The sequence below is a fragment of the Lissotriton vulgaris genome, unplaced genomic scaffold, assembly GCF_964263255.1.
Source record: "Lissotriton vulgaris unplaced genomic scaffold, aLisVul1.2 SCAFFOLD_912, whole genome shotgun sequence".
Lineage (NCBI taxonomy): Eukaryota > Metazoa > Chordata > Amphibia > Caudata > Salamandridae > Lissotriton > Lissotriton vulgaris.
Window position 1 is genome coordinate 821,787 of NW_028247922.1, and position 26,543 is coordinate 848,329.

A 26,543-nucleotide genomic window follows, 5' to 3' on the forward strand; every position below is an offset into this window, starting at 1 on the left:
CATTCAGAAACCATTTGCATGCATATTGATGCTTATGGAGGCATATGTCCTCACGCATGCACACACCTCCTGATGGGGCCTCATGATGTGTATGTGCTCTTCCATGTATTGCTTCCTTAGATCGGTTTAATTCTTCGAAGCTGTATAGCCTTGGCAAATAAGCACTAGCAAAGCCAACAGATCCCATAGGTGAGACATACTGACTTTGCCAATGCTTGCTGAAGGCGATACAGAAGTGTTAGAAATTATGTTTCCAGTTGACAAAGGTATGCACCCTGCCCAAGCAGAATCCACAATCGTAGCCAGGGTAAGCTAAGTACACATTAAAATATAACCTGTGTTCACAAATAGTTTATATTGCAAACAAAACAAGACTAAAATCCAATGTATAGAAGTTGAGACATTGAATTTTAATAGAACAATAATTCAGTAAAATGCTAAGAAGCAAGTAACGCTGAAAGGTTACTTTAGATCGCGCTGGACCGGGGCAAAGTCAAAGTTTGGGCCAACTTCAGGCAAGCGCAGGCTCGCTATGGGACCCAGGCAGGCTACGGTGAACAAAGTATCTTTTCAGGTCTCATGCAATGAGATGGATCTATCTTCTCCACACAGTGAAGGCGATGCATCTCTTTTGAAGACTGGTGGCGGAGTCCAGAGTTGAGTGATACACAGCCTTCTGCCATGCAGTTGGGGAATGCATCGCTCTCACAAGACGCAGCAGGAATGATACAGTGACTGATGCATTGATCTCTGGAGGCAAAGCACTAGTTCCATGCACTGATTTTACTCCTGCAACTGGGTCGTTTAACCCATTCTTTTGACTGGCGGTGAATGTATGATTTATTCAGCAATGCCTCTATTTGTTTACGTATCACTTTTCACTTAACATTTCAGCTTTGTCCAGCGTGGGCAAAACTTTTTTTCCTCAAAAACAACAAAGTCTGTTTTCAGATTGGGGCTTAAAACATTTTCTAACTTCTTTAGTTCCAGGCCCTTGCAGGTTCTATCTACTAGATGTATCAGTTTGGCAGGCCATCATGGTCGACCTCAAAATATGCTAAGTCCTAGTCTACCATGATTATTGAATCCCATTGGGGCAGTGTACTTTTTCCACTTAAATCTTAAAATAAAATCTTAACTCCTGTTCCCCTTACTGGATTTTTGTCGTTTGGGTGTCATTTTGCTTATTACATTTTGTTTTTAATTTTTATAAACTAAACAACTAAACACTAACAAAACAGAAGTAGTCATCATGGGCCCAAACCCCGACGCCTGGAATGACACCTGGTGGCCCTCCGCCCTTGGAAGCCCGCCCACCCTCACCGACCACACACGCAACCTGGGAATCATCCTGGACTCAGAGCTCAAAATGGACCGCCAGATCAACTCAGTCTCGTCCTCCTGCTTCCATACCCTCCGCCTCCTACATAAGACCTTCAAATGGATCCCACTCGAACACAGAAAGACCATCACTCACGTCCTGGTCACCAGCAGGCTCGCCTACGGCAACACACTCTATGCTGTAATAAACAAAAACCTCACCTGCAAGCTACAGAACATCTAAAACGCCGCCGCAAGACTGGTCCTCAACCTGCCAAGACACTGCCACATCTCCCTGCACCTGCTCACACTCCACTGGCTCCTCATCGAAGCTAGAGTCACTTTCAAGATGCTAACCCACGCTCACAAGGACCTCCACAACATCGGACCAGCATACCTGAACAGCCAAATATTCCACGCACCCCAAAGGACCCTACGATCAGCCCAGCTCTCCTACGCCGTGGTCTCCTGCACCAGAAAGACCAGATCGGGAGGCTGCTCCTTCTGCGCAGCCAGAGCCTGGAACGACCTCCTGCTCCACCTCAGACATCGCTCCCCATCTTCGCAAGAAACCTCAAAACCTGGCTCTTCGACAGACCCCCCTCCTTGATGGACTGGAATCTGCAACCCCACCCCCAGCGTCTTGAGACCCTTATGGGTGAGTAGTAGCGGTTCACAAACACCTGATTGATTGATATGAACAGGAGTGGGATTTATATTGTTGTGTTTTTGACATTTTTTATCTTACTGTTTTGGTACTTCTAAATGCTTTCTCGAAGATGAAACTGTCCGCTCTGTGCACCCGCTACAAGAAGTTGAGCTCAGATTTATGTTACTGAAACCTTTGACTGAACCTAACAATATAGTGACTATATTACTTGTGGTGGACACCAATCCACCCCGACTAATAATCCACTTTCTCACATATTACCTACTAGTATTACTTACTTCCACTTCCTAAGAGGATTTGCTTTTTCAATATATTCTTTCTGTATTTTTTTATGCAACACATGGCTCTTTTTTTAATACATACTTTGAACTGAGTCTCCTCCTGATGTCAGTGTTCAGGCTGTGAGTGGATGTTTGACTACACACAATTGTATGTTGAAGCTGAAGGCAGGGTGAGTTTCTCGGTCAGTGGGTCATAAAGATATGCAGACTACATGCCTATTCAGTCATTGTCCTTTCTTCAAAGTTCCCAAAGCGATGTTCCAATATGTGCCAATTTTAACTGTTGTAAAGTTTATGAAGCCGATGAACTATGGAACCTGTCAAAGTGGAAGAGAATGCAGTGCTTCTGTGTGTTTGGTGGGCTGTGCATGTGGCGTGGAGGAGATGAGAAGTGCATACAGAAGGCGAGAGTGAAAAGAAGGTGTTGGAGTGAAAAGGCATGACGTGAGATAGGCATATGAAGGATTACAGGAAGATGTGTGGAGTGGTGTGAAGGGGAGAACTGGTGACATTGAGACACTCAAGGCTGAAACTCCTTCCACAGACCTTAGGAATTTTCCATTCAGAGGCTCTTAATTTCAGAATTGGAACACTTCCAATTCTACATATTCACAACAAAATCGTTGGCGATCACTTATCTGGCACAGGTAACTAGCATTGGCAGAGGCAATAGGTCTTGCTTGTTTTAGTTATATATTCTGTATGAGTGTTATGTCTGGGTGAAAAAAACCAACCTCAGTCACTCAAATAACGGTCGGGTGACATGCTGGGTAAAGCACAGGATTATAGTTTGAGCTTTAGGCTGTGCCCTCAATTACATAGGCCGCACCTCTTGGAAAGGGTTCCTAGTTCCGCAAGGTCCATGTGTGAGCGTGTGACTAGTACAACTAGCAGTAGAGGACAAATTCATAACCCGAAAATAAAAGTAAGCCTTAATAAATTGGTCATGAGTACATGATGGTGCACTTGGGCAAGACCAACACAAGGGTCAGTACAAACAAGATAAATGTCGTTTAAAGTTAGTCATTGGTGTAGTGCTGATCCCGCAATTAGAACGGGTATGGGCTTGGTGTGTATTCCGCTGTTCATATGGGTGTGTAGTATTAATAGAGCCTGGGTGCTACATTAGTGTATAATTCAGACAGCAGGACAAGCGAAATTAATCAGGAGGCACATTGATACAGGTGAATGGGAGTGTGCTTCCAATGCAGGACCATCACTATCGTCCTTTAAAATTGCCATGGGAATCAAGTATGGTCATAGGTTTACCATTGTGCAGTGATCTAACTAGGACTTGTTTAGAGATTGCATTTTAGGCACCATATTGTACATTTCCTTTGGTGAATTATTAATGTCCAGGTGTACCATCAGGTTAATGCAATGGGGAGGGCGAATGTCTGTTTAAACTATTTTATATATGGCTCTGTGTGTATTTTGCATTATGCCACTTTGGGTCATGTATTAATATGATATAATAATTGTAGAATTGTGAAGGACAGAACCTTCATTTTCTGAAGGTGAAACTTACTGGTCAAATGTTCAAACCTGGACTTCTTGCTCTTAACATCTTACAAGTTCGAACGGCGACAACTGGTTTTATAACCACTACGCTGTGTCACTGACTTTATCCTCCTACACAATGTCCGTGTTGACAAGTGGCACCAGAATGCGATTGATTTGCAGATGTTGCCTGGTGTCAAGCTGCATGCTTATCTGACTTACTGGTTTCTCATTACCATGGCCATCCAGTGAATGTTGTGAAAATACACCTCGAATTCCAAGCAGGAATCATGAAACAAAGCAACATTTTGGAATGCCTAATCCTGTAGATGGCAAAAGATCAAGGACTGGAGTAAATGGTCCCCAATATTCAATTCTGCCTTGTGCTGGGATGGCATTTTTGGATTGGGGATGAAGTTGCTTAGTATCTAGTGGGTGCAATCCAAATGTGATGGACATATTAAACTGGTGTGGAGGTGTGCAATATTAGATCATTTTTGTGTGATGCCTAATTGGATAATCTACAGCAGGCCAGTTTGATTCAGAGCTTGTGCTGTACATGTTATGAGATGGAGTGCATTTTGGTTTTAGGAATGGTGGCATATGCAACATTGTATGATCATTTTTCATTGTGTGGCATTTAGCCAGCAGCATACCCTGTCAATTCAGGGAACCATTTGAAAGAAAAAAGATCATTTGAAGGGGTGGATCCCTACTCAAGCTGCAGCCACAATCCTGGTCAGTGAACCACAAAAGTCACTAAACTGCAGTTCAGCCCTCTAGTAGCTTGGCACATAAGGAGTCAGGCTTAACATGGAAGCACTGTGTAAAGTAGTTACGCAATACTCTAATAGTAATTCAGTGAATTCACAATAAGCGTCCCAATTTGATTTAGAAAAATAGTCCATATTTGAAAAAACTAAATGTCACCAAAACAACAAAAATGCAATTAGTAGGAGTGGAGTTTTGAGTTGTTGAATGTTTAGGTAAAAATAGCTCCAAAGCGGCAAAGCTCCAATTGCAGATATCTAGTCACGCAGGACCAGGACAAAGTCACAAGTTGAAGCCAGCCACGATCGAGCGTGGGTCAGATAAAGGGCCAGGTTCAGCCTGTTGGAAGTTTTACCTTGACTTTGGTGTGGGGGGGCCTGCGAGACGTATCTGGTGGAGCTGTGTTGCTTGGTGTCCGCTTTCAGCTCCACTGAAAGGCTCTGTGGAGTGGAGTTGCTTGGCATCTGACCCAGTAAAGCTTTCAGCAAGGCTCTGAGTCCGATCAGCTTAAACCTTCAGTTAAGCAGGGAGAGGACCTTGGGGACAGCACTTGAGGGTCATAACTCACTCCCACAGAGACCACCAGAAGGGAGCAGGTCAGATTCAGTTGGATATGGCCATCTGAAAATCAGCAAAGGTCTTTTGAAGCTATTGTCCCTGTAGGTCAAGCAGGAGGCCAGCCAACTGACCCTTGGAGTCAAGGCAAGTCATAAGCTTTTATTCGATTTGAAAATATAAATCACACAAGCATAGACATAAAAACAGTTCATTACATACACAATTAATCTAAAAAAACAGACTCAAATGATCTCAGAGAATTCATAAAGGAAGAAAACATATACTAGTCATACACTGGGCAACAATACATGATTAAAAATATAATAAAGAGTAAAAAGCTAAAAGCTAAAAAGGGTCATGCATGTACAGACAGGAATAAAGATTATCACACAAAATACTTTTCCTGGCAGCTGTACATTTTAGCATTGTTTCAATAGGGGTAAAGCAAAATACAGTACAAAAAGGAAAGGTAGTTGGACCATACCCTTGGAGTCACTTCTGCAGTCCTGGATTTAAGACAAGCTGGTCCAATAATTTTTTTCAGACTGCAAGACAGTCCTTCTGAACCTTTACAGCGCCAGGAGTGCTCGGATTTGAGGTTCTGAGCATACAACTTTTACATAGGGGTGGGTGCAACTCTTGTAATTCTGTGTAGCGGACTTCTCTAAGAATTCTGCAAGAAGATTCATTCTGCATTTAGCCCTATTTCTTTGAGCAAAAATGCCCTCTTGCCTCCAATGGACACGAGGATGTCTGCTGTAATTCTGAATCAAAGCGAAACGCAAAATTACTGAAATTACTCTGAGCATTTGGCCTACTTTTATAACCAGTACCAGTCTGTAGGTGCCGGTCACCCTTTTGTCTAACCCTAAAACTGGTTCTGGTCTTTTCTTGTCTTTCCCTTTGGTTTGTCTCCAGACTGGCTTTTGAAGCAAAGGGCAGGGCGGCTCAGGTGTGAGCTGCATCTGCCAGTGACAGGGTAGGCTTTTCCTGAAGCTAAGAAGGGTTGAGTACAGCACCCAGGCTACCCTTTGAAATGCAATCAGGGCAGGTGCACAGCTTCTCCCCTGCCATCCTGTCAGAAGACCCTCACATCTCCACACCAAGGCCCTTTGTCCACTATTTTGGAGGAATACACTTCACCCAACAGGGGAGCCATTAACAGTCAGGCGACCCTAGACACTGGCAGAAAGGCACGTTTGTCCTGGGCAGGGAAATGTAAACTTTTTAAAAGTGATGTTTTCAAAATGGCAATTAAAAAATAAAATTTGGCAATTAGGTTGGTGTTCAAATTCCTATTCCAATGAGTCTTTGAATCATTTTGATACCTAGCCCTAAAGTGATGGTATGCATTATAAGGATGTATAATGTAACCCTGTGCTTTTCTGTGGGAGAGCCAGACTGTTCTGTGAAAAAATGACTTTGGAGGTTTTTCACTTCCAGGACATGTAAATATTTTTTTAAATCTTTTTTATTATTTATACATTTTCAAACATACAAAAAAAATGCAGCTGTACATTGTAAACTCATTCTGTACCTCATACATGTCTGTAGTTAAAAAGAATCAGTACATAAGGCAAATTAAAAACATGAATTCAGGGAGTCAAGACAATTCATCAATAGTAGTTTGTCCATACAATGTTATTCAACCGTCTTCAGAGTGGTTCAACATGTAGGCAGTAAACGGACCCCACACATCTCGTGGCCTTGAAGCAGTTGGCAGTTCTTCTTCATAACAAGTGAGTTGGTCACGGCAATAAACAACCTCATGCAGCCACTGTTTCAGCGTAGGTGCCAAACTGCCATCCCAATTTATTGCTACTCTGCCTCTGGCCAGCTGCATCAACGGTGCCACCAGTTTAAGAACACTTGACTGAATTTTAGATCGGTTACCCAGCAAACATACTTTTGCATCACATACTATAGCGTCACCCACCATTTCAGTTAAAGCGGTCACTAAATTACCCCAGAAAGTAGCCACCTTCGGACATGACAATGCTAGATGCATAAAATCGGCGTTATCAGCACCGAACCTTTTACAACGATTCGATTCCCTTAGACCATATTTATAAAGTTGCGCTGGTGTATAATACATCTGATGAATGTATTTGTAATAAGTTTGAAATTCCCATTAACCCCAAAACAACCAGTCATCCTACAGCATTCCTCCCATTCGTCATCCTTAGAGGCTGTGGGAGGCAAGCATTCCATTTATCCCTAGAACTTGTCTCTGCACCTTCATCCAGCTGCGAAGCAGAGTAGACGCGATACTAATCTAGTTTGTTTGTGCAGTGTAAATGAGCTGCAGCGCCCCCAGGACTGTGGGTTCCTCATGGAAGCATGGATATAAACCACGCATAGCAGACCGAAGCCTAGTGTAAATAAAAGTGGACATAGCCTAATTCGCCCCATCTTTCGTGAAATCCTGTAAGGTGATAAATGTCCCACCCGGGAACACATCCCCCATGGTACGCATCGCATCAGCGTGCAAGACTTTAAGGGCCCCAGTTTCCCCGGTCATCGAGAGCTCAGCATGATGGAGAGGCATTGCTGGAACATACAACGGAAGCTGCTGAACAAGCTTTCCCAGCGTATACCATGCTCAAGCTGTGCATTTTACTGTGTATCTCATCTCACTCAAACACAGAGTACGTATTCACAATCGTTGCCTTCAAAGGTATGGGGTGAACAGTACCGGCTTCAACTGCAACATGCGGTGTGAATGGCGGTGCATTTTGCCAATAATAGGCAAACTGTGCTTGTGCACACAAATAATACAGGTGCATGTCTGGTACTGTGAATCTGCCCAACGCATACAGCTTTTTTAATGTCTCCCAGCTGACTCGCTGCGTCTTGCCCCCCCATTCGAGAGTAATCAACAGGGATCGTAATGTAGTAAAAAATTGCTGCATAATGGTAATCAGTACATTTACAAACAGATACAAACATTTTGGCAGCAGCACTTCCATTTTAGTTATCGCGATCCTATCAGCGAACCTTAGAGGTAAGCAGATCCACCTGGCCACCCGATCTTCAAGCTTAGATATCGCTGTACCATAATTTGTCCTAATGACCTCCTGAGGGTCCCTGTGAATCCACACCCCAAGATACTTTTTTTTTGAAAATCTTTTTATTAGCATAGTAATTGGAGCAGTTACATACATACTCGGGCATAGCAATAATCTGTACGTCACATTCATAAGTCTGCTCAGTATTCACAAGCGTGTAGTATCCTTGATTTTCCATTTTCGTCTGAAATCACAGCAACTGAACAATCCCCTAACATACCCGCTCCCTCCCCCACCCGGTAAAACCCCTCCCGGCACTCCCCACATATGCGAGTAAATGTGACTATTACATCCTGGTCACCTGTTGCTCCGTAAAGTACAGTGATTCTGACTATTCCTCTTTTCACCCCACACACAGTGGCTGGTGGCCATAGCACTGTCAATGGTTCAGGGTTCCCCGTACCCCAGCACAGTGCACCATACATCATGAATGTCCTAGGGGGCCGGACCCCAGCATCCCGCCTGTATCGAGTCATCTGTGTCCCCCCCTTCCTCTTCCTCTACCCCCCCAGTCTCGAAAGTCCCCAGTACCGCGTACCAGTCCAGGGAGATCAGTGTTTTCCTGAGACCTCTGTGTTCCTCTCGCTGCAATGCCTCGCCCTCTGCCTTGCCCCACCTAATCACCTCTGTTTTCCAGAAATCCGGGTCAGGGGGTCTGGGGGACTTCCACCTCATCGTTATTGCTCGTTTTGCTAGTAGTAGGGCCAGGTCTGTGAAACGTGCCGCCACGGTCCTTGTGCGTGTTGACGGGCCCAATCCTAGTAGTGCGTGTTCTATGGTGAGCGATCGGGATAGGGCACCGGCACTCTCAAGCGAGTCAGCCACGGTGGCCCAGTAATGACCCAACTTTGGGCATTGCCAGAGCATGTGTATTAGTGATGCGTCGTCAGCGTCGCACCGGGGGCAGCTGCTGCTCGCGTCGGGAAACATCGTATGCAGGCGATGTGGGGTCAGGTAGGCCCTATGCAGCAGCATCAGCTGAATAAACTTGTACTTGGGGTTTCTAGCTACCTTCTTGGGGAACTGGAGGATGCGTTCCCATTCTTTGTCCCTCAGCGGCCTACTAATGTCTCCTTCCCATGCTGACCTGAGTGCTGTTAGTGGTGTTGCCCTCCCTGCTTTTATGCTAGCAGTGAGCCATTTGGTCAGGTGGCTGCCCGTGCCCATGAGGTAGTGCATTGTAATCAGGGGGTTGGTAGCTGGCTCCTGGCCTTCAGGCGCCCAGGTGTGTGTTATATAGTGTCTGAGGCCTGCATGTAATAGGAATGAGCCTCTAGGGACGCTATGCATAGCCCTGCAGTCTGTGAAGGACAGTAGGCGTCCCTCCGCGAACAGGTCACCCACGTGGGACACCCCTATGTCCTGCCACTGCGTCAGTTTGTTTGCTGTCAGTGTACCCGAGCCCAGTGGGATGCCCAGAAGCGGGATCGTGGGGGCATAAGATGTTGTGGGGGAAGTGTATTTCACTGCCTTCCGCCAATATGACACCGCCAGCCGGAGGAGTGGTGGGGCATGTCTCGGTATGTCCGAATGGGGTAGGAGCAACTTGTGTATGTCCCCTCTTTCATGTTCCCTCTCTGTCATATTGAGCTCGTGAAGGTTGCGGCCCGCCACCCAGTAGGCCAGCCATTGTAGTTGGCACGCATAGTTGTACGCCCTAAAGTCTGGGAGGCCCATGCCACCGGAAGCTGAGGGGAGCTGCAGTTTGGCGAGGCCTATACGTCGGCGCCCGTATCCCCACACAAGTTCTGTGAGCAGCGTGTCGAGATGCCGAAACGTCGCCGCTGGGATCAGGAAGGGCAGGTTGGTGAAGTGGTAAACTAGGCGAGGGAGCATTACCATCTTGGAGATGGCCACTCTGCCAGCAACAGAGAGGGGCAGTGTCAGCCAGAACTGAATTTGCGCTTTCAGCGCTCTCATGGTTCTGCCGAGGTTGCCGTCAATCATCATGTCAGCGTCCCTGTAGATGTGTATCCCCAGATATCGGAAGGTAGTACCTGACATCTGGAATTCGTATGGAGCGAAGGGCAGGGGAGTGGAAGAGTCTGTATTCCTGAAAGTGAACCCATATGACTTGGGTCCACTTATAGCAAGGCCTGAGATCTCCCTGAAGTCCTCAAACAATTGGGGTATAGGGCCCATATCTCCCCGTATGTCTCGAAGGTACAGTATGATGTCGTCGGCATAGGCGGACACAATGTGTGTCGTCCCATGTCTCTGGATGCCATGGCGGGGGGCTGTCGCCCTAAGACTGCACAGCAAAGGTTCGAGGGCAAGGATAAATAGGAGAGGGGAGAGCGGGCAGCCCTGCCGGGTGCCCCTTGCTATAGCTATAGGACCCGAAATATGTCTAGAAGTGCGCACTCGCGCTGTAGGGAGAGTGTACAGAAGCCTGACCCAGGCAACGAATTCGGGCGGTATCCCGAATCTCAAGAGTGTGGCAAACATGTAGTCCCATCTAAGGGAGTCGAACGCCTGTCTCAGGTCTAGTGAGACGCAGCCCTCCTGGCTCGTACCCCCCATGCCTCCCAACATCAGTTGGGCCAAGCGTCTGAGATTCATGGCCGTGCTCCGGCCCGGCACAAAACCACATTGGTCCGGATGGACCAACTGGGGTATATATTGAATGAGTCTCGTCGCCAGCACTTTACTCAAGATCTTCGAGTCAGTGTTCAGGAGGGATAGGGGTCTGTAGTCGGCCAGCTGGAGCCCTTCTTTACCTGGCTTTAAGAGAGATGTGATCAACGCCTGCATGGACGATTGCGGCAGGGAGGCAGTTCGTAAGGCTTCCAGATAGAGAGTATGTAAACGTGGGGCCAATAGATCTATGAACGTCGTGTAGAATTCGGCCGGGAGGCCGTCGGTCCCTGGGACCTTGTTCCTAGGGAGGGCTCGTATCGCCTGTCTGATTTCCGCTAGTGAGATGTTGCGCTGTAGGGCTTTGCTTTGCACGTCGGTAAGCCGGGGCAGGACCAGGTCCCCCATAAAAGTCTCATAGGCGAACTCCGCCAGGGGCGGGGGGGGGCTGTATAGTGTGGTGTAGTAGTCCCTGAACGCCGTATTAATCCCTATTTGTGTGGTAGCTGGAGTGCCTGTTTGGTCCACAATTTCCAGGATTGGGTGGCATGGTGGGGAATCACGCAGTATCCGGGCCAGAAGGGTACCAGCACGGTCTGCCTGCGTATGCTGCCTGTTTGTGTGTTCTCTGTAATCCAGGAGCCTTAGGTCTTCCAGGAGCTCTGCGTGTCTGATGTGGGCCTCCTGTAGTGGGGTGAAATGTGCATTGGTGCCCGCTGCCTCACTCTCTAGGGACGCTAGGGAACCCTCCACTTCCTTCAATTGAATGATGACCTCTTTCTTTCTGCCCACTCGAGCGGCCATCGCCTCTCCCCTGAGACAGACCTTAAAGGCGTCCCATTCGATCTGACGGGTGCTGGCTGTGTTCGCATTTGTGGTGAAGTATGTGTCTATAGTGTCGGAAAGGGACGATCTAAAAACTGTGTCTTCAAGCAGGTCAGGGGGTAGTCGCCATGTCGGGATTGGGGGCGTCAACTTGCCCCAGTGCCAGGTGAGTTCAACAGGGTTGTGGTCGGACAGGGTTTTCCCCATGTGTTGGGCCTGTACAATTGAGGTCATCAGGGAGCGGGAGCAGAAGACATGGTCAATTCTCGTGTGGAGCTGGTGGGGCGGGGAGAAAAAGGTATATTCCCTCTCCTGTGCGTGTGTGCTGCGCCATGCGTCTGCCAAGTCCCAGCCTTCAGCCCAACGTGCCAGGGCTTCCGCCTGTTTTCTGCTCTCAGTGGCCAACAGGGGGGGGTGTGACCTATCCAGTGTAAGATCGAGTACAGCGTTGAAATCCCCCCCAATGATCCATTGGTGGTCAGCCCAGTCAGCCAGCATCCCATTTAGTGTAAGCAAGAATTCTGATTGGCCTGTGTTTGGGGAGTACACACAGCCTAACACAATGGCATTCCCATCCAGTGAACCCCGTACAAATACATAACGCCCCTCCTTATCAATCTTCTGTTCTAATGCCTTGAAGGGGACAGAGTTGCGGAGCCAGATCGCCGCCCCCCTTGAGAACGCAGAATAGGAGGTAGCAAAGAGCTGTCCTCTCCATTTTTTGCGTAACTTCACAGTCTCAGCCCTGTTCAAATGTGTCTCTTGCAGACAAGCTATCTGCGTCCCTCTACGGTTAAGCTGGGCCAGGATTCTGTGGCGTTTGTGTATCGAGCCCAGTCCCCGTACATTCCAGGTGCACAATTGATATACATTAAGAGGTCCCATATCCATCTGTGTGCGGTGGTGGAGCGGAGCTTATAAGTGACCATGTTAGGTTCGTTGTGGTGCCAGGGGAGAGTGCCTTGTAAACATATAACCCCTGAACTAAAAGGTTCCCAGGCCAACGGGCTCGGGAGCCAAACAAGGGTGCCCAACGTGGGCACAAGTCAGTGTGTTCCATGTTCAAAACGGGGGAAGCAGGCCTCTGTGGACTGTCTCTTGATGGTCTGCTTTGGCATGGTAGCCCTGGATAGGGGTACGCCCTCCTGCAACCCACCATGTATGAGGAAGAGGGGCCGTTCATACTTTACCACCTGGAGAGGATCAATCATGCCAATAGTCAGAACTCCTCTGCCATCTGGGCCGTGATCCTGGGGAACAGCTGTAGGCTGTCCACCGACCCGGAAACCTCAGTGTGGGTGTCGGTGGTGACGGTGCCCCCGTCCACGGTTGCTCCCGCGTCGTGGGCGGCCAGCGCCTCCTCCGTTAATCGCATCCGTGATGTTGCAGTTGAAGTAGGACCCGCCGTCTGGTCCCCGGGTGATCGAGCGTTCATCTGTGTGCCTCGCGTGGGGTGTTGTCCAGAAGTGGAAGGATTGTTTCGTCGGCCCTGTGACGCTTTGTGACCCCCACTGTGGTCGTCTGCGAGTGGGTCTTGGGAGGCCGGAGGGGTGAGAGTGACTTCCATCCATTCCTCCGCCTCTTCCGGCGAGTCGAAGAAGTGGGATTTGTTGCCGTGTAGTATCTTGAGTCTTGCAGGGAATAACAGCGCATATTTCAAGTCTCTGTCCCTGAGTTTGCGCTTCACCCCCAGGAAAGTGGACCGGGCTCTCTGTACCGTGGGCGTGAAGTCGGGGTACACTGATATGTTTTTGTCTTCGAAGCGTATAGGCGCCTTTTCCCTTGCCGCTCTCAAGACGGTGTCCCGATCTTTGTAATGGAGTAGGCGCGCAATCAATGGTCGGGGGGGCGCTCCCGGTTGCGGGGGGCGCGATGGCATCCTGTGTGCCCGCTCCACGCTGTATAAGGCCGTAAGGTCGTCCTGGCCCACCAGTTTTCGCAGCCAGTCCTCGACGAATCGGGTGGGGTCCCTCCCCTCGCTTCGCTCCGGAATACCAAGGATGCGGACGTTGTTGCGGCGGGCTCGTCCCTCCGCATCGTCCACCCTGTCCCATAGCTGTTTGAGTTGCTTCTCCACGGCCTCCAGTTTCGTGGAATGCTCCGTCTGCTGGGGTATGAGGTCATTTAGTGCTATCTTCTGCTCCGAGACTCGCTCCGCCAGCTTGGTGTGGTCGGCCCGCAATAGGGATAGGCCGGTCGCCATGCTGTCCATGCGTGATTCTAACGCTTCGCGTGTGGCGCGTATTTCGTTAAGGATTAGGTCCAACTTGGCGTCCTGAGATCCTTTTCCCGTTGGCGGAATGATTTCCGCGTTCGAGGAGGCCAGAGGGTCTTCTGAGCCTGTGGACTGCATGTCTGCTGGAGCGCCTAAGTCCTGGTTCCTGCCCCTGTGTCTACCCATTGACCTGGTGAGCAGGGTGACGCTGGAGTATTCGTGGTCTCCGGTCTCCCTTATGCGAGTGTCCACGCAAGAGCGCCGGGCTTAGAAGCAAGGTACCCAGGTTCCGCTGGATGCAGGTGATTGCGGCGCAGCCTCCGGGTCAGCCGGGAGAGTTGCAGGCCAGTGTGTGCCCGGGTGACAGCGGTCGGCGGGTTGCGGTGTTGTTACAAGGCGGAGTGGGGCTCCGTTGGTGGTCCTGATAGCCGGTAAGTACCTGGCTGTGCCAGGTGCAGGGGGGAGTCCACAGGCCAGGGAAGGCGACGAGTAGAGGCAGCTGCAATGGCCAGTATCGCGGTAGGCGCTAGGTTCGCAGTGTGGCGTCAGGGCTTCACAGAGCGAGTCTCCTTACCCCCACGTATGCCTGATGTCCCCAGCTCCAGTCCGTGAGGTCGCAGGTATGCCGCAATGCAAGTGGACACTGACCTTGGGAGTGGACAGCCTCGCGCACTCCTACTGCAGAATGTCCGTCCGCGCCGGTGTCCGGGTGTGCCAATTGCCGAGATCGAGTTCCCAATGTCCCGGGCCCCGCTCCGGGGTGCAAACAAAATGGCGCCTGCAGTGCCTTCTAGCTGCCGGGCTTCCCTCTGCCTCCCGGCGCGTTGTGCCGTGAGCAGGCTTCACGTGTGCAGTGCCGATGGCGGGCCGTGCGTCTCACTGGACCCGTTCTTTACTCCAGCGGGGGGGTCCGGGGCTCAGGCGCTGCAGTTGCGTGGCGATTTGCTGTGTCGGGTCCAGAGTCCCGGTCGGCCAGCGGGTCCCGCAGCAGAGGGGACCAGCGAGTGTCCAGAAGGCCGATGTAGGAGGTAATAAGGTCACAGGCGGCGCGGGGGGCCCCCCGCAGGATGTCGCGATGCCGTGGTAAAGCGTCCGCCGGATCTCCAGGCGGAGGTCCCTTCCAAAGCCAGTCAATGACCGAGGGTGTGCCGAACAGGCCACAAATCGAGACCGGGGTCTCACTCTGTGTCACAGGCCGCAGCAGTCACCAAGGTCCCGGCGCCCTCACGGTGTGAGCCTTGGAGGAGCAGCGCTCGTCCGCTGTACGCCGGTCGCCCCCGGGGCTTTTGGGCACCGAATGCAGGTGGGCTGCAGGTCAGGATAGCAGGATAATCAGCTTGTAGTTCGGGCTAAGGACGGAGCTCCGGAGCTACACGTCCACCATGATCGGCACTTGGCCACGCCCCCACCCCAAGATACTTAACTGGTTCAGTAGCCCATTCCAGGGGATAGTGCAGCACAAATTGCTCAGTGCATTCTGTAAGAGAGAATACTATGGACTTGTTCCAATTGATGGCTAGCCCAGAATACCACTCAAAGCGAATGTATTCACAAATTACCTGATCTAAATGTTGTGCAGGTTCCCTTACATACAAGACCATGTCATCGGCATACATGGATACTGCCAATGGTCGTTGATAAAAAGGCACTGCAGTTCCTGCATGCCTCTGTCTCAGCACACATGCAAGTGATTCCAACACAACCGCAAATAGTAGGGGCGGTAACGGACACCCCTGCCTGGTGCCCGCTTAATTGGAAACACCTCAAATGTGTGCCCATTTATCCGCACTCAAGCCACCGGGTCTGTGTAAAGTAATTTAATCCAATTGGTGAAGAAAAATGGCACACCCATTCGATGCATCACTGTACATATAAGTCCAGGCAATAGACTCGAACACCGTAGCGGCGTCTAGAAGAACCGCAGCGCTGGTAGTTTGGGTTTTAAAAGATGCATGACCGCAAACAGCGCTCACAAGTTGTGGACCGTGTGGGGATAAATCCAGACTGATCTGGAAGTACTATTACTGACAGCAACAGATGTAACTGGGTGGCTACTGGCTAAAACTTTCGCTAGGATCTTTACATCAGTGTTCATGAGTGATAGTGACCTATACATCTCGCACCGGTCTGGTGGCTTACCCGGTTTTAACAACGCCACAATTTATGCCTCCCTAAGCGAGTAAGGCAACCTCTGTTGTTCGAAAGCTTCATCATACATGGCCGTTAAATGGGGTTGCAACATATCTATGTACCCTTTATAGAACTCCGGAGGGAGTGTCCGCTGCTTTCCCATTAGGCAGAGAAGTGATGGCATCTTTAATTTCCTCGGGTGTCAGCGAGTGCATCAGGAAATCATGTTCACCCTTAGATAACCAGACCAGAGCCACATCATCCAAATATTGTGCTATTTCCTCTTCCCTAGCTGTGTGCCTGCTCCCATGCATATCTTTGTAATGCTTTACGAATTGACCGTGGCTACCAGCAGTGTCAGAATAAGAAGTGTCCCCCTCCGAGATCTGCAGCGTGCAATGTTTTGCCCATGGTTCCACAATCCTAGCAGCTAATGCACGCCCCGGCCTGCCACCCTCACCATAATACCTAGCGTTACATCGCCACAACAGATTCCTTACTTCCTGGCCCGCCAGCTCATTATATTCTGTCACCTAGGAGCGTATGGCAGCCAAGGTAGCGTTATCTGGCGTTTCCTCATAATGCTGCTCCAATGTCCCCAGTTCTTTCTCTACCTTTCCCATGGATTCCCATAGAGATTTGAGCATGCCAGCTTGCAAAACTATATATGCCCCGCAGATGGTCACTTTAAATGCTTCCCATACAATGTCCATACTTTGCACCAAGCCTAGATTATCAGTAAAATAGTTTTCTATAGCCACTCGCATCCCTTCCTTAAAGACTGGGTCTAACCGTGCCGAGGGCTGCAGCTTCCATTGAAACGGGGCCGGAGCATATGTGGGCAGTTGCATGATGAGCAGTACAGGTGCATGGTCTGAAAGTGTGGGGCAGATGCACTACCCGGGAAACCCATGTGTTGATGTGCGTTGCGAGCCAGTAATCTAAACACGACCATGTGTTGTGTATATGAATAGCTTGTTCCCTCGTGTAACCCAGGATATCTCAGCCTCCAAACATCAATAAGGTCCAGGTCGCTCGTACCATCATGAACTGCTTCCGCAGCTTTTTTAATAGTGGAGTGTACTTGCAAATGACTGTCCAACTCTTGGTTTCAGCACCACATTAAAATTCCCCCCCCCCCCACCCCACAGATAACGGCAGATGGCGGTAACATATATATTTTGTTCCACAGCATTTTTAAAAACTCGGTCATCTATATTTGGGTCATAGACATTCACCATCATAATCAAAGTGGCACACAAACTACCCTGCACTATGACATATCGACCATTCTCATCGACCTCTTCATAGCTACTCTCAAATGGGATATTTGTTTTTACTAACACCATCACCCCAACGCATAAGAGGAGTATAAAGAGGCGAAACGTGCTCCCGGCCATTTTTTGGCCACAGCAGACACAGCATGCCTACTGAGATGAGTCTCTTGTAGTAACGCAACTTGAACATTGTGACGACCTAAATACGCCAATACCTGCCTGTTTTTTTGGGATTGTTTAACCCCCTGATATTCCACGTAATCCAAGTAAGTTTCCCTGACTCTTCCATTACTCACATTGCTGAGGCATTACATAAAACATAATAACAAACTTTGCAACATCATACTTCCGAGGCAATAAAGAAGTATTCCTGTTTACACCACAGCATACGTGAACAACCCTGTGAAAAACCCACCCCAGCAACCCAACCATGCAGAGGACAACCCCGATATAGAATTTTTTTTTTTTTTTTTAGCAGAATACAATCCTACCCATCGTGAGTTACAACAGCCCCCAATCAACCATACCCCAACAAAAATCAACTTGGGATGCACCCACATGAAGGACACCAGAGGCCCAGAGATCCCCTCGAAGGAAAGCGGGGGGGGGGGGGGGGAAGTCAGAGCAGTAGTACAATTCCCCCTCCTGTAGACCTCCTATATAAGAATCGCACCTGCACTCATTTCAACAGCCATAAGAGTTACAAGATAAAATTTGACATCGCATAACAGGACATGTGAAGCAGATTATGCAATTGTTTAAATGTCTGCATCCACATAAATGTATGCATTACCAGTTGCTCCCCCCTACTAGCAACCGGAACAACCAATGCAACACCATTATCATCGCCCCCCCTATGTTTGAGGAGTAAAATATGGACCATGAAAATGTCACTGACCGAATAAGAATTGCGCTCCACACAGTACACAGAGAAACAAATGTTTGACAGACTGCTAGGGCACTGTCTGCACATCTCAAACCTTGCGACTCCCAAAACCCCACCCGCTCCAGCAGGGCAGGCGTGCAGCCGTTCGGTCTTCATTATCTGCCTCATCCCCATCCGCTCTGCGTGGGCTTTTGCGTTCAATTTGTTTGAATTGTATAGCTTCTTTCGGGGTCATGAACAACCTGGTCTTACCACCATGCTGGATCTAAAGATGTGCCGGGAATAGCATAGCATACTGTATCTCCAGTGCTTGCAGCAGTTTTTTAACCGCTTGGAACTCCCGTCTCGCCTGTTGCACCGCTGTCGTGAAGTCCGGGAACAACCACCTCCACACCCTGATATTTGGTAGTGCCCATCTCCCTCGCCAGTCGAAGTGCCACATCGCGGTCTCGATAGTTAAGCAACCTGACAAAAATTGGACGAGGGTTCGCCCCCCCTGTATGGGTTGAGGCGCCAAAGATCTGTGTGCCCATTCCACCACCAACCTTGCGGAGAAGTTCTCAGCGCCAAAGAGTGTTTTGAGCATGTCCTAGATGTAGAGCTCCATCTTCCCGACATAGGTAGTTTCCGGGATCCCGAGAATGCGTAGATTGTTACGCCTGGACCTAGCACACAATTTAGGAGTTCTCTCCATTTTGTCCTCCGCATTCGAAATCCGCTGTTCTGGCTCTGCCAAGCGCACTCCTTGCTTGTCCAGCTTGGACGACATGTCATCCAGGCAGAGGTTAAGTGGGTCTATCTGGCCATCAATGATCTGTAGATTCTCCTGCATGGACATCAACATGCGCTCCAGCTTACTAGAGCCACCAGCCTCCATGCCCGTTTGTGTCAGATGCTACTTGTGAAGCCACTTTCTTGAGGCGCTTTGACTCCATATTTAACTTAGGTTGCACTTGTTTATTTGGTTTGCCCATCCTGACTGTGCAGTGATCCAAAGCACCAGCACAACGTAACGCAGACCTCTATTCACAAGGTCAACTGTCCAGCACCCTCCGCTTATGTCCCTAGATCAGTGAGCTGCAGCTGTATGTCCGGCAGTCGAAATCGGGCATCAGAGTCCAGCACCTCCGGCTGCAGTCAGTCTCCCAGTAGCCACCTTGCAACACTCTTAATGGGCAGATCCGGACTCAGACCACACATTGTAGTCCACTAGGTGCAAAATATTGCCCGATCAGGTTAATGAACGTAGATATCAACAATGAACAGCAGCCTGTACCTGCGGCATATAAACAGACAAGGCCCAACAGTCACTACTTTTAAGCGAGGCGGTAAATGAATATACAATGGCCAATCCAGCGAGTAGCGGGCACACTCCCCGCTAGCCACACACACCGCTTGCCTCCACCATGTGCATTCAGTAATCTGCAGGTGCCATATACTTTAGTACTGTTTAGGAGAGCCCCCAGTCCGTGTGCGCCAGTCAGTGCTCCATGCAGCAACCCCCTCCGCTATCCTCCAGTGCCACTATGAAGCCTCTGTGAAAATGGCGCGCGTACGAGAATCTCACAGATGAAATATTCAGATCCAGAGCGCTTCTGTAGCATCCACGTTAATCCCCAAGGTAGCACTCACTTTGTATGTTCGAGGCATCAGGCGGCGAAGCACTGTGCAGCCGTGTACAGAGCTCACAGCCCCGATGACCGCAACAGCCTGCCCGCGGCTTCTGCTTTTACCCGCTGACCGTTGCAGAAGATGACTGGCTGAATTCACCTCTGGGGTTCCACTGTCCATGTCCGTTCCTCCGCTCGGCCCGCAGCAATCCTCTTAGTGAGCCGACCCTCACCAACTGCACCACCTCCAACAGCCCGTCCAGGAGCTCCGTCTCTACCGCTCTCCCGTCTGCAGCCTCCGTTCACCAACCATCAGTGCTAGGCAGCACGTCCCTGGACAGCGAAGCCTACGCTGTCCCCGTCACCGCAGCAGCAATTCTTCCCAGCGGAGCCGCCTCACTATTCGTGCCGCTCCACAGTGCAGAGACCCAACACACGTACTCCACACCGATGGCAGCAGCATCTATCGCTCAGCAACAGAGCCTCTTCTGCAGCCACAGCACAGAGCCCGGGCCGCCATTTCATGCAGGCAGCGCGAGCTAGCACCCGCAGGAGGCTGAAGCGCGCACCGTCCACTAATCTTTGCCGCCATGATTACCGCAAACAGTCCACAGGTAGGGGAGTCAAATCTGCAGCAAATTTTCAGTGGATGTCATGAATAGAGACAGGATATATGCAGAATTATGGCCCGACCAGCAGAGCTGCACTAATGAGCGGCCATCTTTCTTCGCGCACTCTAGCGCCACCCCCCAGGACATGTAAATCTTAAGTACACTTTTTAAATACCCTGAGCACTGCCCCATCATCTTTTAGGGCCTTTGTTAGGGGAGACTTGTAAGTATTGAAAAAAGTCTGCGAATACTTTTATTTTGCCAGGTCAAAGTTGCAGTTTACATACTGCACTAAAGGCCGCAAAGGCAGGACGGAGATCTGCTTTTTGGTGCTACTTTAGTGGGTGGCACACTATACTGAGTGCTGCAGCTACCTTGTAGCATTAAAGTGACAGGCCCTTGGTACATTTAGTACTATATACTAGGGACTTTTAAGTAAATGAAACATGCTAATTAGGTGCATGCAAATTTTACCAGATTTAAAAGGGAGAGCATGGGAACTTTACCGTTGGTTAGGAGGGGCAAAGCTCAGAGTCCTAATGCCAACAAATATCGGTTCAGCTACAGAAGGCAGGTATCTGGGGGAATATCACGCAAACAATTGTTTTCTTCAGTAGGTACCCCCTCCAGCAGAAAGGTAACCATTCTCATGAGAGAATACATCGCTAAGGCAGAAAAACCTGGAAAGACCATCAGCTATGGTGTAGTCAGTCCCATGGTGGTGTTCCATCATAACGTCCATTCCTTGTAGGGAGGTGGACCACCTCAACACTTTTGTATTCTCACCCTACGTTTAAATCAGCCTTCCGATGGGTCTGTGGTCTGTCTGGACCCAGAAGTGAGTCCCAAACCGGTATGGTGCACAGACCACTGCAAATGCTTCCATCACAAATGCATACCACCTCTGTTCTCTGGGACGTGGCCTCCGGCTGATGAAGGCTACTGGTTGCTCCAAGCCCTCATCATTTAGCTGGGACAAGACTGCCCGAATGCCATGCTCTGAAGCATCTTTCCAATAAGAATTTTTCTGGACAAGTTGAGTGCCTCGAGCACTGGTGGTGTTCTAGGTGTCGATGTTTTCTCGCACACCTGCTTCCAGATCAAATTCTTGGGCTGCTTCTTGGAACTTGTATTAGTTAAGGGAGCAACAATGGTGCCATACCCTTTAACTAATCTCCTGTAGTACCTAGTGAGACCTAAGAAGGTTCTGGTCTTGGGTGGCTCCCAAGATAGGATGGGCTGCATCTTGGAATGTAGGAGCTGCACCTTGCTCCAACCAACTTGGTGTCCCAAGTACATAACTGATCCCTAGCTTATCTGGCACTTAATGGCCTTGATAGTCTGGCCTGCCTATTGAAGTACCTGAAGAACTTCCCAGAGGTGGTGCAGGTTGTCATTTCAGCTGGAGCTGAAAACTGCAGTCATATCCAATTATTGGCACTGCAGTTGTCTAACCCACTGCGGCAGGCCTGTTGTGTCGGGAGGGGCCATGCCCCCTCACCTTTTTCCCCTCAAGAACAGTGTCCGTCAGGCTGAGCAAAGGTCGGCCTGACAAACACTTCATTTTCAGGTAAGGCTGCCAGGAACTCTACATGTGCTAAATGCACAATCTCCTGCCTTCCTGAGGTGAACTTTGCTGGGGTCCGAATGTCACAGCTCCTGTGGGCCTGACCTCGTCAGCTCAGAAAAGGCCCATGAGGCCATCCCCCTCAGTGATGAGTGGTAGCATCTCTCACAGCCTCTGACCTGGGTGCTTCAGTTTTAAGCCCTGAAGCACTCATTGTCCCACAGATCCCATCCCACTCTGTGACAAGGTTGGTACCGCTGCCTTCCCTCATTGGCTGAGTATTGTGAATGGATACGTGTGTGTGCGCATGTGTGGGTGTGTGTGTGTCCCGTCCGCCTCCTCCTTTTCTAAAATTACTGACCACCACTATTTCCAGCACAGCCAGCACATGGTTGACCAAACTCTGGAAGGTGGCAGGAGCATTCTTTAGCTCAAAGGGAATCACCTTAAACTAAAAGTGGTCCTCTAGGGTGGAGAATTCCGATCTCTCGTTGGACTCCTCAGCCATTGTGACCTGCCAGCATGCAACAATAAGTTGCTGAGGAATTTGACAGCTGCCAACCGATCAATGAGATAATCAACTCTGAGGATGGGGTTAGTCTTGATGACTTACTTGAGGCCCATGTAATCCATACAGAACCTACGTTTGGAGTAGATGGCCTTGGGTATCCATACCACTAGACTGGGCCAAGTGCAACAGGAGGTGTCAATCACCCCCCCCCCCCAATCCAACATCTTGGACTCCTCATCCTTAATTCTGACCCTCACCTTGTCACAACCTGTTGATTTTATTCTTGATAGGCATGCTGTCTCCCATGTAGATGTTATTGGGTACACCAATAGTGAGTCCTGAGGTCCGTGAGAAGAGAGGCAAACTGCCCCAACAGGTGGTGAGAGTCCCTCTGTTGCTCTGGGATCGGAATATTTGAAAGGACAACTCCTTGGACTGACCCATCTTGCTTTTTGGAAGATAGGTCTGGGAGGGGCTTCCTCACCATCCTCTGTCACCAATGGCATCTGGTCTTCGAACCTCGCAAAGTAGGGCTTGATGCGGTTCAGATATAGGACCCTTGAGTCGTTCCTAGATACCTTGAGGTCGGTCAGATCGGTGACCTTCCCTTTCTGCTCTTTTTCCTTATTGGGCCTAGTTTACTGGTCATTTAATGCTCTAGGCTCGGAATGTTTATTTACCCATACTTTTTTTTTGGCTAGGCTGATGCTCCACCTGAGTGACCATCTGGTTGTGCCAGTTTTTCATAACTTCCTGGCTAGCCTCCAGGTTCTCGGTGCCCTTTTCTCAGAAGCGCTTCATCTGAGACCAGATGTCCAACAAGTAGTTAGCTACATTTTGAGGGGGTTTCTTGGTAACTAGCTCCACCGCTCCTTTACAAGACTGAGAGGTCCACGCACAGGGTGACCATGCAGAAGTTCAAAGGGACTGAACGGCACTCCCTTCTGAGAGGCATCACAAGAGGGCATCCCACTTTGCCTCATGGCTTCTGGTAGGCCCATAATCATTTCTTTCATTGTCTTGTTGAACCTTTTAGCAAGCCTATTGGTCAGGGTGAGGTATTGTATGGAGATGTCATGGGTTACTTCACACACATCCCCCATGAAGTTCATTTAGGCAAACATGAAGTTGCTTCCCGGGTCCGACACAACCTCCTTGGGGAAACCCACATGGGTAAATATGGCCATCAGTATTCTGTAATATACATCTATTATGTGAGATGCTGTACATCTGCAGCATGCCGTGCATTATAATTTAGGATACAATTAATAGCATCTACACTCTGCACCAACTTATTTTGATTGGGTTTTCAAAGTGTAATACTCCGCATTATATGCATACATTTCTGACCTGTACAAAAGGGAAAAGATACCACTAACTAAGCATTTATTTGACACCCATAATGAAGTCGAACGTAAGTGACTTTAACACCATCTACCTGCGATATGCCCCTAAAGCGAAGTACATGCCAATCTACATCTTAGTCTGATGCAGATGCACGTTACTGTACATATTAATGTGCATGTGGCAATTACATTGACGTCTTTGTGTGTTCAGCAATAGTGTGCATGTCTTCTGTGGTATGCATGCATGACTCTTGTGCATGCCTTTTGGCCCTCTTCAAGACTCTATTTTGTCTGTACAATATCTTGTAGCTTCACACATTGAAATTGCAGGATTGTGAATACACTGATTGTCAAGGAGAAATAATTGTATCTGAATGTCACATCCTTGCATGTCAGATTTTGAAAGACTGTGTTGGACACTTGTGAATGGAGATGTTGAAAAGTAAACTAGTGTGATACTTAATTTCCTTACCTTTGTGCAATAATGAATCTACTCTAGATCCATTTTCTCAAGTCGGTCAGCAAGCTGCAAGAGTAGGAGGCACAGTTGAAAAAGCCAACCAGAGACCCTTATTTTAGCCCTTTGATCAATCATTAGTCTTCCCTGCCAATACAACCTTGACAGCAATGTTTTCGGTGAAGTGTGAACCTTTGCCCAAGAGTGCTGCAATAGCTGCATTGTCTCTCTGAGGAATAAGCCTGAAGAGGGCTTCGGAAAGTTTTATAGTCTAGTATAAACATTATTTAAACCACACCACTACCCGCAAGGGGATACCTTTTTGGAAGTGACGAATGCCATGGAAAGTTGCCTGCTAGACCTCAACAAAGATGTCTGACCACTTTAGTAAAGAAGACATCTCGGCATGGTGCCAGGTTGTAGTAAATATGAATCAAAGTAGGGAAACAGAACAATTTAGCTGAAAACCTGAAACAACCTCCTAGTATTGGCAAGTGCAGAATCAATGCAACATACAAGAAGTATGCTGCTTCCTTTAGTGATATAACAAATAAACATGTTTGTAGTGATCAGCAGTGCTTAATTTGAACCAGTGGTTTCTGGTGCTCCCCAATAAATCGTGCATGCCAGAACTTTTCAGGAGCACCAGCTAAGGATATATTAATTTATGGACATATTAAGTGATTTGACTAGAATCTGAGGATGTTGAGCAGAGACTCTAACCTGGTTCCCCATTTCCAAAGTCAGCAGCACTGGCCATTATGCCACATCCTAACCCCACTTTCATTGTCATGAGTTCTGTTTCAGGCCGCACTAACAGGAGAAATGGGCACGTGCAAGCTGCCTCCTGGCGAGAGCCCCAGCATTCAAGTTTTTTTACAAAATAACCACTGGTAATGAGGTAAACGCAAAACCTACATGTGTGTATTTGAGCACTGGCAAAGACCATGTGTTACCTTTCCGTGAATGCACAGCTCAGTAGTAGGTACTGAACGAGGAATGACCCACTTTAGAATCCCATTTTCCGAGATGTGTATCGGAGTATTTCATATGTAGAAACAAATCCAACATATTTTTTTTTGTAGGTGTGGGATGGGTGTGGTTCACCCCTTTCTGTGGAAACAGTTGTTCATGTGCCATCTCAGTTTTTACAACTGATAGTTTGAAAAAATATTGACAAATCAGTCTTGTGGTCTTGATAATTTAAGGATTGATTGAAACACCAAAGATGTAGAATTTGTGCCTTGTTGCATCTGTTTGTATTGTGAAGTCTAACTCTTTTCTTTATTTTTTTTATTTCCAGGGTCTGCCTTATTATTTGGGGCCTAATCTCGATCTTTTGTGGGGCATTTATCTTTGGTCAGAGCACTACCATTGCAGTCATGGAACTACTCAAAAAATTCTGAAGTACAGCAGATTTGTCAGTTCTGAACATTTGAAATCTGCCTCACAAAGGCCAGGAAAGCATTTTCAAAATTACATTTTTAAAATGTTTATTTTTTGTATAGTTTTTTTCTATTGTTTTTGGTTTGGTTGACAAACAATTTTTCGTTTTAATATTGGAACAAACATGGATTTTATCTATTATTTTTATTTAAGTAATAATAATATAGCTTTTAAAAAAATAAAACACATTTTTTCATAGTCAGTCTTGAGTTTTTCTAAAGAAATTGTGACTTTTTTCTTAAATAAATGTATCTTGGTGCAATGTATGAGTTCACAAGTGATAAGTATTGAGCATTTCCATTGTCGAGACACTTACACTTTCATACTGGAGAGGTGTGGTGCAGCGGTCGGGGCATCTGACTTCGGAGCACAGGATTCACAGTTCGATCCCCGGCTCTAGCGGCAGCTCAGCACCATGTAACTCTGTGCAATAGCTCATTTAATTTCTACGACTACCCCCAGCAGTTTGCGCTTTACAAATACAGATTTAGATACTGGATCATCACACAAACTAAATGGCTGCTTCAGGGCACAGGTGGATTGGGGTGTCCCTTGGGTTTTTCCCCAATTCAGTTTATGACAGTGTATTTATTTTGGTTTCAATAAAGCATACAAAACCTTAACAATAAAACAACTTTTTGGAATTCCGAATGAGATTAATTTATACATTTAATTTTAAAAGCAAATATGGGATGTAATAATACCTATAAATTCATTGGGCATTCATTCTTTCCAGTGTCTGATATGGCATTAAGAAGGCGAATCAATAAACTAAGAGGAGCTGTTACCAAAGAAGTGATAGCGGTCTAGTTTAAAAGTATTGGAGACCTCTGCTTGGATGAAAAAATGGTTGTGTGATTCACGCTGGTAATCAATACATGAAAATTGATCATGGTTTACATGTGTATTTCTTCCTT

General features: G+C 48.2%; 1 protein-coding gene across 2 annotated transcripts in view; it reads left to right on the forward strand.

Moving 5' to 3' along the window:
* The window catches only part of SLC38A8 (solute carrier family 38 member 8), a 332,753-nt gene extending 306,929 nt beyond the window's left edge, over nt 1-25,824 (forward strand). For both annotated transcript variants that reach the window (XM_086949847.1, XM_086949848.1), the window contains one exon: nt 25,484-25,824. In XM_086949847.1, coding sequence (XP_086805973.1) covers nt 25,484-25,586 — 103 coding nt within the window. In that variant the 3' untranslated portion in view covers nt 25,587-25,824. The remainder of the gene's footprint in view (nt 1-25,483) is intronic.
* The last annotated feature ends 719 nt before the right edge of the window (nt 25,825-26,543 follow it).